At 48.0% G+C, this 10,523-nt stretch overlaps 1 protein-coding gene across 1 annotated transcript; it reads left to right on the top strand.

The window, feature by feature from the left end:
• Nucleotides 1–4,615: 4,615 nt before the first annotated feature.
• Nucleotides 4,616–10,372, top strand: LACBIDRAFT_329549 (uncharacterized protein; the record flags this gene model as incomplete). Its single annotated transcript, XM_001883743.1, has 15 exons — nt 4,616–4,963; nt 5,015–5,354; nt 5,385–5,766; nt 5,818–5,989; nt 6,087–6,497; nt 6,562–6,764; nt 7,172–7,326; nt 7,833–8,383; nt 8,438–8,962; nt 9,250–9,366; nt 9,518–9,634; nt 9,768–9,784; nt 9,934–9,955; nt 10,016–10,260; nt 10,342–10,372. The coding sequence occupies 15 exons, from the start codon at nt 4,616–4,618 to the stop codon at nt 10,370–10,372; spliced, it is 3,636 nt and encodes a 1,211-aa protein (XP_001883778.1).
• Nucleotides 10,373–10,523: the final 151 nt, after the last annotated feature.

Raw genomic sequence — 10,523 nt, 5'->3', positions numbered from 1 at the left:
TTTATACTTAGCCTGGTTATGAGGAGCAGATAGTCTTTCGAATCCATCGGCGCCTCATGGACGAGAGGTTTTCTGCACACTTACGACCCCCAGCAGTCTTTGGTTGGAAAGCACTACCCGGCAGAGTCTTTTTCGAAGGTGGTTCTAAAGAAATGATTCGCGAAGTCTGTAACGGCATATCAAACGTGCTGGCCTCAAAGACTTTCAACATCCTGGATCCTAACCCCTCCATCTTCACTCTTCCCAACACCTTTCAACCAAAGTGTCATTCCTGGGTGAGGCTGCACCGCGGCATCTACAAAGGAGATATCGCCTTCATTCAGGAGGTCACATCCTTACTCATCAATGTCCTCGTGGTACCACACATGACCTATGACCCACCTTCCACCAAAGTCAAAGGAAGCCGGCTGATCACACATGAGGACTGAAACAATGAGACGGACGACGAGTTCGCAGCATTCTACAAACCTGAACGCAAGCTAAACCGAAGAGCTTCAGCACCAGGGTGACCTCCCCAAGCCCTGTTCAATCCAACACTGGCCAAGCAACGGTTTTGTCAGGCATTCCAAACACGAAACAACTTATCATTATTCCGAGGAGTTCTTTACGATGGCGATGGATATGCGTACTTCCCGGACCTCGACACTGATTGATATACCACTGAAGATGTGGTACCATCACCGAAAGAATTCGATCTGTTTAGCGCCTGTTCGGACATCCCTCTCAACGTCCGACAGCACACAATGGCGAGAATGTCGGCCAGGATTCTTCAGATAGGCGATGGAGTGAAAATTACTGACGGAGATTCGAGGGCGGCTTTTGGAATGATTGTTGACATTAAAGACAATGAGGCTGTTGTGTTTTTGACAACGCATGATGTGACAATTACCATACCCTTTTCGTCGCTTCGAAAACATCTTAAAGTAGGGGACGAAGTGTGCATTCTTTCGGGAGACCACCAAGGTGTTACGGGCTGGGTAGTAAATCAAGACAATGACTATGTGTGTGTCTTCAATGACAGGACCGGAACAGAGGTAAATGTTTCGTTTTTACAATACATACTCTGACAATCCGTCATCTTTTAGGTAGAGGTATCCCCTGGGAATGTCGAGTTCTTCAGCTCCCCCTTTGTCTTCGCAACGGAATCCCCGGAGTCCTTGACAGCTGCACAAAAGCGAGTCATGAAGGGGGACTCGAACAGTCATCTTGTAGGAAAACGCATAATGGTAACCCAAGGCAATTTTAGAACTTACCGAGGCAGAATAAAAAGCACAGTTGGTGAGAAAAGGCTTTTGGTCGAACTCGAGGCGCTCCTCCAATGCCCACAAATTTTGGACATCTCTGCGCTACACATCATGCAAGCCCTTTTGCTTTTTTTTCTTTCTGAAATCGATGCTAATTAGCTTCCAGTGCTGACGAAAGGCTTCAGCCCCCAAGGCCTCGAGAGCTTCTGACCGATTTCTCTTACCCACTTGAACCAGTGCCTCCGCCCGGTACTTTGGCAAGCTTTTTGTTCCCTGGTCTGCCCTTGCCGGATCCGCAACCCTCAGCCGCATATCCTGCTGCCCTCGTGCAGACTCCGACCATTGCGGGGCCGTCTACTCCGCTTCCTAACTCACAAGATATCCCGACAAGCCCAGCTTGGAACCCAAGCTCAGATACCCCTCTCCATGGCAATTATGGCAATTATATTTTTGATTCAGAGTCAATATATATACTGACGCAATTATGGCAGCCCCTCCATATTGGCTTAGAGATAACCGCTTTGCCACCATGAGACTGAGCCTTCGTCTCATCAACTCCTGCTCTAATTTCCATGATGGCAAGTACGAAAATATGTGCGGGGAGTTCAAGGGAGTGGTCAGAGATGTGGTTAAGGTCCAACTCGGTTTCACAGTGGTGGAAGTGCCGTTTCCGTACTTGATACCTGAAAGGCCGGAGTGCAAAGCCCAAGTCGTTACCGCATTTGACAGCCCGCATAAGGGGTCACAGTTTAGGATCAAGGTTTTTGGTGAAGATATATGCGGCTGCTCTCATTTGAAATCAACAAAGGTTTTGAGAAAGGTTGATGTCCAAATCACCACCAATGAACTTGTAGTTACCCGGGGATAAGATACCTTAGATATGTTTAGAGACTCTTTATGTATGTTTTACGCCTATATTGATGGCAATGTATATTCTTGACCTTATTGCAAGACAATCACTATTTATAACTGGCTTAGTCAGCTCAAGCCAGCTTCTTAGCCGGAGCCGAAATTAGCCGAGCCGTCGGAGTCATCACTCAACAGTTCTGGCTGGGCTTCGGCTAAACTCGGCTCGGCTCCTGGCTTCAGCTGGCTCTGAGCCGGAGCCGCGGCAACACTAGCATGACATGCTTATTGTTGAGTGCATTTTTAGCCACAAGAGATTTCGCGCCCAAGGAAGTGAAGCACCATTAAGCCCAAAGTGTAGTACCCCATCAACCCGGAACAATGACAACATGAGCAGGTTTTGAGCGTAGCGCTGGGTTGTTGCAGGTCTCAATCAACTTGAAGACGGGTTGACGTGCATAGTGGTAACAACAGGTGGTCAACGTTCAACTCGTACCATGATGTCGAAGTCAAATCATCGATGGGTGATAGCGGTTCATAGAGCGGCACACGCAGTCACCAGTAGTAGACCTGAGGGTCCTATTGAACGACTCGGTGAATTATTCAATGAAGTCATTCAAGCTGTGACCCCGTACGATTTTGGCCTAACATGGGCCAGGACAAGTTTGCGATGAGTCAGTCGAATAAAGTCTTCTGCGGCCGTAGACAAACTATAAGAGCGTGTCGTATTTAGGGATTCAGAGGTAGTGTTGCCGCAAAGCAAAGTTCAAAGTCCTTTAAAGTCGGCTATTTCCGACTTTAAAGGACTTTAAGACTAAAGTTGCTTTAAAGCGGTTTCCATTTTCGGTTGACTGCGCACAGCCTTCTTGTCAGAACAGAGGCTCGCCACTTCCCTAGCTAATTAGATACAAGCAAGTAATGTAGAGAACACAGTATATTATGAGTGGTGCTAACATGATGCTTGGAAAAAATTGAAAGGGTATGCAAGGACCTCTATGTGACCTCTATTGAACTTATTTGAAAGAAGTTCCGTGTTGGAGGTCGCGTTTTTTGACACAAAGACAGAAACAGATTTGAAAACGCAATGTGGATACCAGCTGGCCAAAGCTCAAGAACACGGTCAACCACTGGCACAGATATGCGGAAGACCACCTGATATTGACCCAATGTCCATATCATGGAGGAGCACCGTGACCACGCATAAACCCCTTTCACCAAACGCCTCGTTTTTCTTTCCTTCCTCAATTTTTTGACGGGACCATTGGCGATGCTGTCCTGAAGCTTCGACACAATTATTCACTTTTGAACTCATGGATCGCGCTCACGCGCGCACATCTTGCATACTGATATCCGGCCAGATTTCACGCAGCCGGCGTTGCCCAAATGCACAGCCTTACCTTAAAGTACCTTAAAGCGCCGAATATGGACATAAAGTGCTTTAAAGGCACTTTAGTGCTTAAAGCACTTTACTTTGCGGCAACACTATTCAGAGGAAACGAGGAGTTAGACAGTCGACTGCCGCAACTGTTGCGATGATGTCTGATCAATCGATCATGTGCCCCGGCATCTTATTAGTGGAATGCAGAGTTGACGTCGCGGCCGCTAAAATGGGTCGCGACAACTTGTCCACTAAATCCCACGATACAGAAAATCTGCGAAAGTTGGACTTTGTATCGCTTTCTGTCGTGAGGGCCTAACCAATCGGGCGGACTTGGGGCGGACTTCAAATTGAGACATACTTTCCTGTTAAATTACCTCTATACGTGATACCATACCTAATTTCTATATAACAGAGATACCACTCAGTAAAAAGGAGATTGAGATTCTCACACATTTTGGGAATTTTACGGTGTTCCTCATGTAAAAGATCTGGTATGTACGGAGCATGCTATGTGGCCATCAAGGATTTGGAACTCAGTCAAGGCTGTAGCGGGTGTGTCGACGGTCGGTTGTAGCGAGGGCATTTACCTGTCGGAGTTGATTCACTAAGGAAAGTTGTCGCGTGGTGAAAAAAAGCGTAGCATTGCGGCCGCGACGTCAACTCTGCATTCCACTATTGTTCCACCACCATATTAGAACTGCTGAACTGGAGTTTTGAAGCTCTCTTTCCCTTCTGACGCCCAAAGGCGAGGCAAAAACGCGTGTACAACCCCCTTGACCTGAATTTAACAGGAAGTGATAGAGTCGATTGTCATCTTATCACCATGGCACGCACATTATTATGTGCTATCTTTCTGGAATCTGGATCCACACTTCAACGCATACTTGAAGGGATCAACCAGTTCAACGGTGGAGAGATGTCTCTCAGTTCCGCACTCTTTCAAAAAGGCGACATATAACAAATGGATCCAGGACATCGAGCATCTCGCCAGCACCCATTGACCACGTCGGAGTCTCCGAATAAATTTCCTCATCGTATCACAACCACGGCTTGTCTCAACAACATTGACACGCGCCTACCTCGATATTCAGCTCTGGGTAGCCAGAAGTCAATAACAGATCATGCTGGTGACGATGGTATTACAATGCCCCCAGTCAAGGACACGTCTCATCAAAACAGAAGTGCTAGAGCATCGGTCGCATCACCATCGCCTCTTCGGTATTCATCCGCGCCTCCCAGATATTCTAGCGTCTTTGGCATTTCAGCCCAGCAAGTCACGACAGAAGGGGTCTCGCACACCGAACGCACATACAATATATGTAGCGGGTTGAAGAACAAGCCGTGGGTTACCTTCCGTGTGTTCAGCCAACGGTCCCTAGGGGCTTCGTCAAGACATCAGGACTTCCCCCGCTTGTCGAGCGGCAACATGGTTGCAGGCCTGGTCGAGTTAACACTGGATAGCCCCCAGACTATACACTCAATTACTGTCTCCGTTGGTCCATGGCTTATTTTAACGGGTCTTAATGTTGACTCTTTTTGTTAGCTTCATGGACGCGTCATAAAAGGTTACCTTACCGAAGGAGCTGACACATTCCTTGACCATCAAGTTAACATCTGGACACGCGCCGATGGGGATCCCCACTTCCCAGACCAAGTGTTCAAAAAGTTCAATGGGAGACTCCATGGGGCTTACCGATTCCCATTTGCTTTCCCATTTCCCACCCTTGTCGATATATCAACTTCAACTGCATTCCCTCCACCATTTCAAGATCCTGTTGGCACATCGTCCAGCTCGATCCCTTCGGATGCTACAGTTTCTCCGACCAGGTCAAGGTCGCTCCTATATGCCACCACACCACCTACTTCTCGCTTCCGTTCACAAAGTATACCCGCGAATGCTACTTTTTTTTCAGGTTCGAAAAAAGCCCCATCTACGCAGGTGAGCACAAACGACGAGTTCAATGACACGCACACCGATGATGCATCAACTGCGTATATCTCTATGAGAGGCGCTGTGCGACGCAAGGATTCCTTGAACCAGGACAGACGGAAAAATCAAGTTAGTTGCTTCTCTGCGCCAAGTTCCCCACAAGAGTCAGACTCCAAAGCAAGGTTAAAACGAGCAGTAGAAGAACAGGACCGAATTCTGGCACAAATTGAAGGCAGCATTTCAAATCGCTTGCCAGTTCATGTCTATCCTACCCCTCAAACTTTTTCGGAGCGCGGAATCCGTGCGAACGTGCAATACGAACTGGTCTTACATATTGCGCATGGGATGTTGCGCCCAGCTAGCAAGTTGGTTGATTCCGCCTTATCGAAGACAATTTGACTGACAGAATTATCCAGATTGAAGACGGTGGTTATCTATACACCTTCCATCATCCCTCCCCTATCTTCAGTTGCTCGCCAGCAAGCCTATATCCGAGGTTCTTCGCTTCCTGGACCAGCGGCAGATCCAGATGGGTGGCAAACTCTGCCCAAAGTCATGGTTTATGGAAAGCTTCCACGCCGGCCTGAGGTAGAAGTGGAATGTACACTTTCACTTGCCAAACCAGTGATTATCATCGTCTCTAATTCAGGGATTCTGAACAACGGATTAACAAATCTTCTCTCAGCTCTGTTATACCCGTGGCACCGTCATTCCTTGCTACTTGACCCTCGAATGCTTAGACGTTCATGCCCTGGATCTTCTCTCGACGCCTAAATCTCCCGTCGTCCGGCTCACACGGCGGGTACGTTATACCGCGGGTGCTCCATCGACCACTGACGACGTCCTAAATGAACCATCATCTCCCTTTGGCACACTTAGCGGTGATCCCTTTGCGTCGCCCATCAAGTCCTTCTTCAACATGGGGGGCGGCAAACGTGGGGATATGACAGAGGAAATAGACGAAGTCGATTTGGCGGTTTGGTGGGTCCCAGCGAGTGATGCTACCCAAGGGATGTATCTGAGGAGATTGGAGGGCGAGATACATCTCGCCAAGGACTTACAGCCGACATGCAGGTTCCTTCCGTTTAGCGTCGAGGTATGTATGTGCATCATTGACAGGCAAAAGCACTTGAATGCTGAAATCGCCCGCTTTTTACCAGTATGCCATTGAAATGCTCCCACTGGTTTCACAATCTTTTGAGCCATATTCAACTGGGCGAGAAAAGTTTATTCTCATACACCCTGTGGAGATCGCCACACATCATTCTGAGGAAGGCCCTATGCCAACTGCCTTCACCAAACCTTTCCCTGATCGAGAACGAGAGAAAAGGGAGAAGGACAGGGAGAAAGAAAAGGAACATATGTCAGCGGGGATACTTAGTGTCGAGTCTGACCTACTCCGAAGCCCGGTGATACCGTTTCGATTGAGCGACAACGCCGGCCGATGTCGTTAACAGCTTCCCCCCCTTATCATCATCCTCATTAATTGACTTTGTCATTTTGTTTGTTTTCTTGTCACCTCCGTTGCGTTCTGTCGTCGACGTGGGTTGCCAAATGTTGACGTTGCTGCGCACACTTCCATTGACCAAGGTACATATCTCGCTCAGATTCCAGAGCTCAACAGACCACTTTAAAAGAAAAGTTGGACAATAATTTATCAAATATTAAACGGGCGTCAACCTGGACACGACACACGACACATGACATGCTTATTGTTGAGTGCCAGCATGACAGACCGTTTTCGCTCCCAAGAAAGTGAAGCGTCGTTAGGCCAGAACCGCACCCTATCAAACCGGAACGTGAGGAAGACGGGTTGATGACGTCATGTGGTCAACTCGTGCGATGTCAAACTCAAATCATCGATGTTGGTGATAGCGATTCATACAACGGCACAGTTACCGGTGTCAAACCTGACAATACCGCTGGTTAGTGCTGGAACGATCGTGACTCGGTTAATTATTCAACAGTCATTTCCGTGACCGAGCTTCGGGCCAGGACAAGTTTGCTATGAGTCAGTTGAACAAAGTCTTCTGCGGCTGTAGACAATCTGTGTCGATGACGGTAGAGGCAACGAGCAGCTGAGTTGCTCAATGGAATCCAGATCTGAGATACCAAACCGTAACTTACTATGTGCCAAACTAGCATCTTATTGTTCTGCCACCATCTTGGAACTGCGGAACTGCCTGTTGCGGTTTTTAAAGCCTCTTTCCCTTCTGACGCGCCAAGGCGAGACAAGAACCAACGCGTTTACAACCCCCTTCACTTGTCACGTTCACCTGAATTCAAGATAAAGTAATGGGGAGTCGATTGACGCCACATTATTAAGTGCAACCTTTCCAGATCCACACATACTTAAAGGAGTCAAACCCGTTGAACACATGTCCAACTTTTCTCAGCTCCGCATTTCTTCAACGTATAACAATGGATTCAGGACATCAACTATCTCCCGAGCACTCATTGAACGCGGAGTCTCCGAATAGATTCCCTCATCGAACTACGGCTCCTCTTAACAGAGTTGGCACGCGCCTTCCTCGGTATTCAGCTCTAGGCAGCCAGCAGTCAATATCAGATTATGATGTTGAGCCTTACGCTGATGGTGAAACCATTGATCCACGGAGCACCACTGACGATGGCATTACAGCGCCCCCAGTTGAGGACGCGTCCTCTCAAAACAGATTAAGTGCTAGAGAATCGGTCGGATCAGCGTCGCCCCCTCGGTACTCATTCGCCCCTCCCAGATATTCAAGCGCCTTTGGCGTTTCAGCCCAGCAAGTCACGACAGGAAGGGCCGAACACATATACAACATATGCAGTGGGTTGAAGAACAAGCCATGGGTTACCTTCCGTGTATTCAGCCAACCGTCACCAGGCGCTTCATCAAAGCATCAGGACCTTCCCCGCTTTTCAAGCGGCGACATAGTTGCGGGCCTGATCGAGTTCACACTAGATAGCCCTCAGACTATAAACTCAATTACTGTCTCCGTTGGTCCATGACTTGTTATTTCAAAGTGTCTAAATGTTGATTCTTTTTGTTAGCTTCGTGGACGCGTCATAAGAGGTTACCTCGCCGAAGAATCTGACACATTCCTTGACCACCAAGTTAGCATCTGGACACGCGCCGATGGAGATCCCCATTTCCCAGACCAAGGGTCCACGAAAAAGTTCAATGGGAGACTCAATGGGGCGCACCATTTCCCATTTGCTTTCCCATTTCCCACCCTTGTCGATATATCGACTTCAACTGCATTCCCTCCACCGTTTCAAACTCTTCAAGATCCTGTTGGCTCGTCGCCCAATCCGAGCTCTTCGAATGCTACGGTTTCTCCGACAAGGTCGAGTTCGCTTCTACCTGCCACCACACCACCTACTCGCTTCCGTTCACGCAGCATACCCACGAATGCCACTTTCTTTTCAGGTTCGAAGAAAGCCCCATCTACGCAGATGAGTACAAACGACCACTTTAATGACAACCACACCCATGATGTATCAACGGCGTATATCTCTATGAGAGGCGCTGGGCGACGCAAGGATTCCTTGGACCGGGACAGACCGGGGAATCAAGTTAGTTCCTTCTCTATGCCAAGCTCCCCACAAGAGTCAGACTCGAAGGAAAGATTAAAACGGGCAGCAGAGGAACAGGGCCGAATTTTGGCACAACTAGAAGGCACCATTTCAGGTCGCTTGCCAGTTCATGTCTATCCCACCCCTCAAACTTTTTTGGAGCGCGGCGTCCGTTCGAATGTGCAATATGAACTAGGCTTACATATTGCACATGGGATGCTGCGCCCAACTAGCAAGTTGGTTGATCCCACCTTATCGAGGACAATTTGATTGACAGAATTATTTAGATTGAAGACGGCGATTATCTATACACCTTCCATTATCTCTCCCCTAGCTTCAGTCGCTCGCCAGCAAGCCTACATTCAAGGTTCTTCGCTTCTTGGACCAACGGCAGATCCAGATGGGTGGGAAACTTTGCCCAAAGTCATGGTTTATGGAAAGCTTCCACGGCGGCCTGAGGTAGAAGTGGAATGCACACTTTCACTTGCCAAACCAGTGATTATCATCGTCTCTAATTAAGGGTGTCTGAACAAAGGATTAACAATTTTTTCTCAGCTCTGCTATACCCGTGGCACCGTCATTCCTTGCTACTTGACCCTCGAATGCTTGGACGTTCATGCCTTGGACCTTCTCTCGACGCCCAAATCTCCCGTCGTGCGGCTCACACGGCGGGTACGTTATACCCAGGGTGCTTTATCTACCACTGACGACTTCATAAATGAACCATCATCTCCCTTTGGCACACTTAGCGGTGATCCCGTTGCATCGCCCGCTAATTCCTCTACCTCCTATCCTGGTGGCGTAGCTTTCTCTGACATGGGTGTCAGCAAACGTGGGAACATGATAGAGGAAATAGACGAAGTAGAGTTGGCGGTTTGGTGGGTTCCGGCGAATGATGCTACCCAGGAGATGTATCTGAGGAAATTGGAGGGCGAGATACATCTCGCCAAGGACTTACAGCCGACATGCAGATTTCTTCCGTTTAGCATCGAGGTACGTCAATGCAGCATTGACAGGCGAACGCAACTTGAATGCTGAAATCGCTTTTGCCAGTATGCCGTCGAAATGCTCCCACTGGTTTCAGACTTTTTTGAGCCACATTCAACTGGGCGAGAAAATTTTATTTTCATCCACCCTGTGGAGATCGCCACACATCATTCTGAGGAAGGCCCTATGCCAACAGCCTTCACCAAACCCTTGCATGATCGAGAACGAGAGAAAAGGAAGAAGGAAAGGCAGGGAGAAAAGGATCTTATGTCACTAGTAAATAGCAGAAGTCCCGAATTTGTCATAAGATAGTCAGTGGAAATGAATGATTGACTAATCGTCGACTTATCGACGTTTTAAAAACTGTTCACTGACAGTGACTGACTTGATAGTCATTTACGAAGTCAGATGATGGTCGTGTAGGTCATAATAAAGTTTGTTCATGAGAACGGTCAGCATGTTGTCAAACATTGGTCATTAGCTAGTCACTCCATTGAAATAGTAAAACAACATATATTTGGCATAGTATAGAGTATATATGGTACATTGATCTCTTTGTAAGGGAAGGAGGAGG

This window comes from Laccaria bicolor, genomic scaffold (genome assembly GCF_000143565.1).
Source record: "Laccaria bicolor S238N-H82 LACBIscaffold_22 genomic scaffold, whole genome shotgun sequence".
NCBI classification, from domain to species: Eukaryota; Fungi; Basidiomycota; class Agaricomycetes; order Agaricales; family Hydnangiaceae; genus Laccaria; species Laccaria bicolor.
The sequence above is the reverse complement of the archived record's forward strand: the minus strand, read 5'-3'. Positions and strand labels throughout refer to the sequence as shown.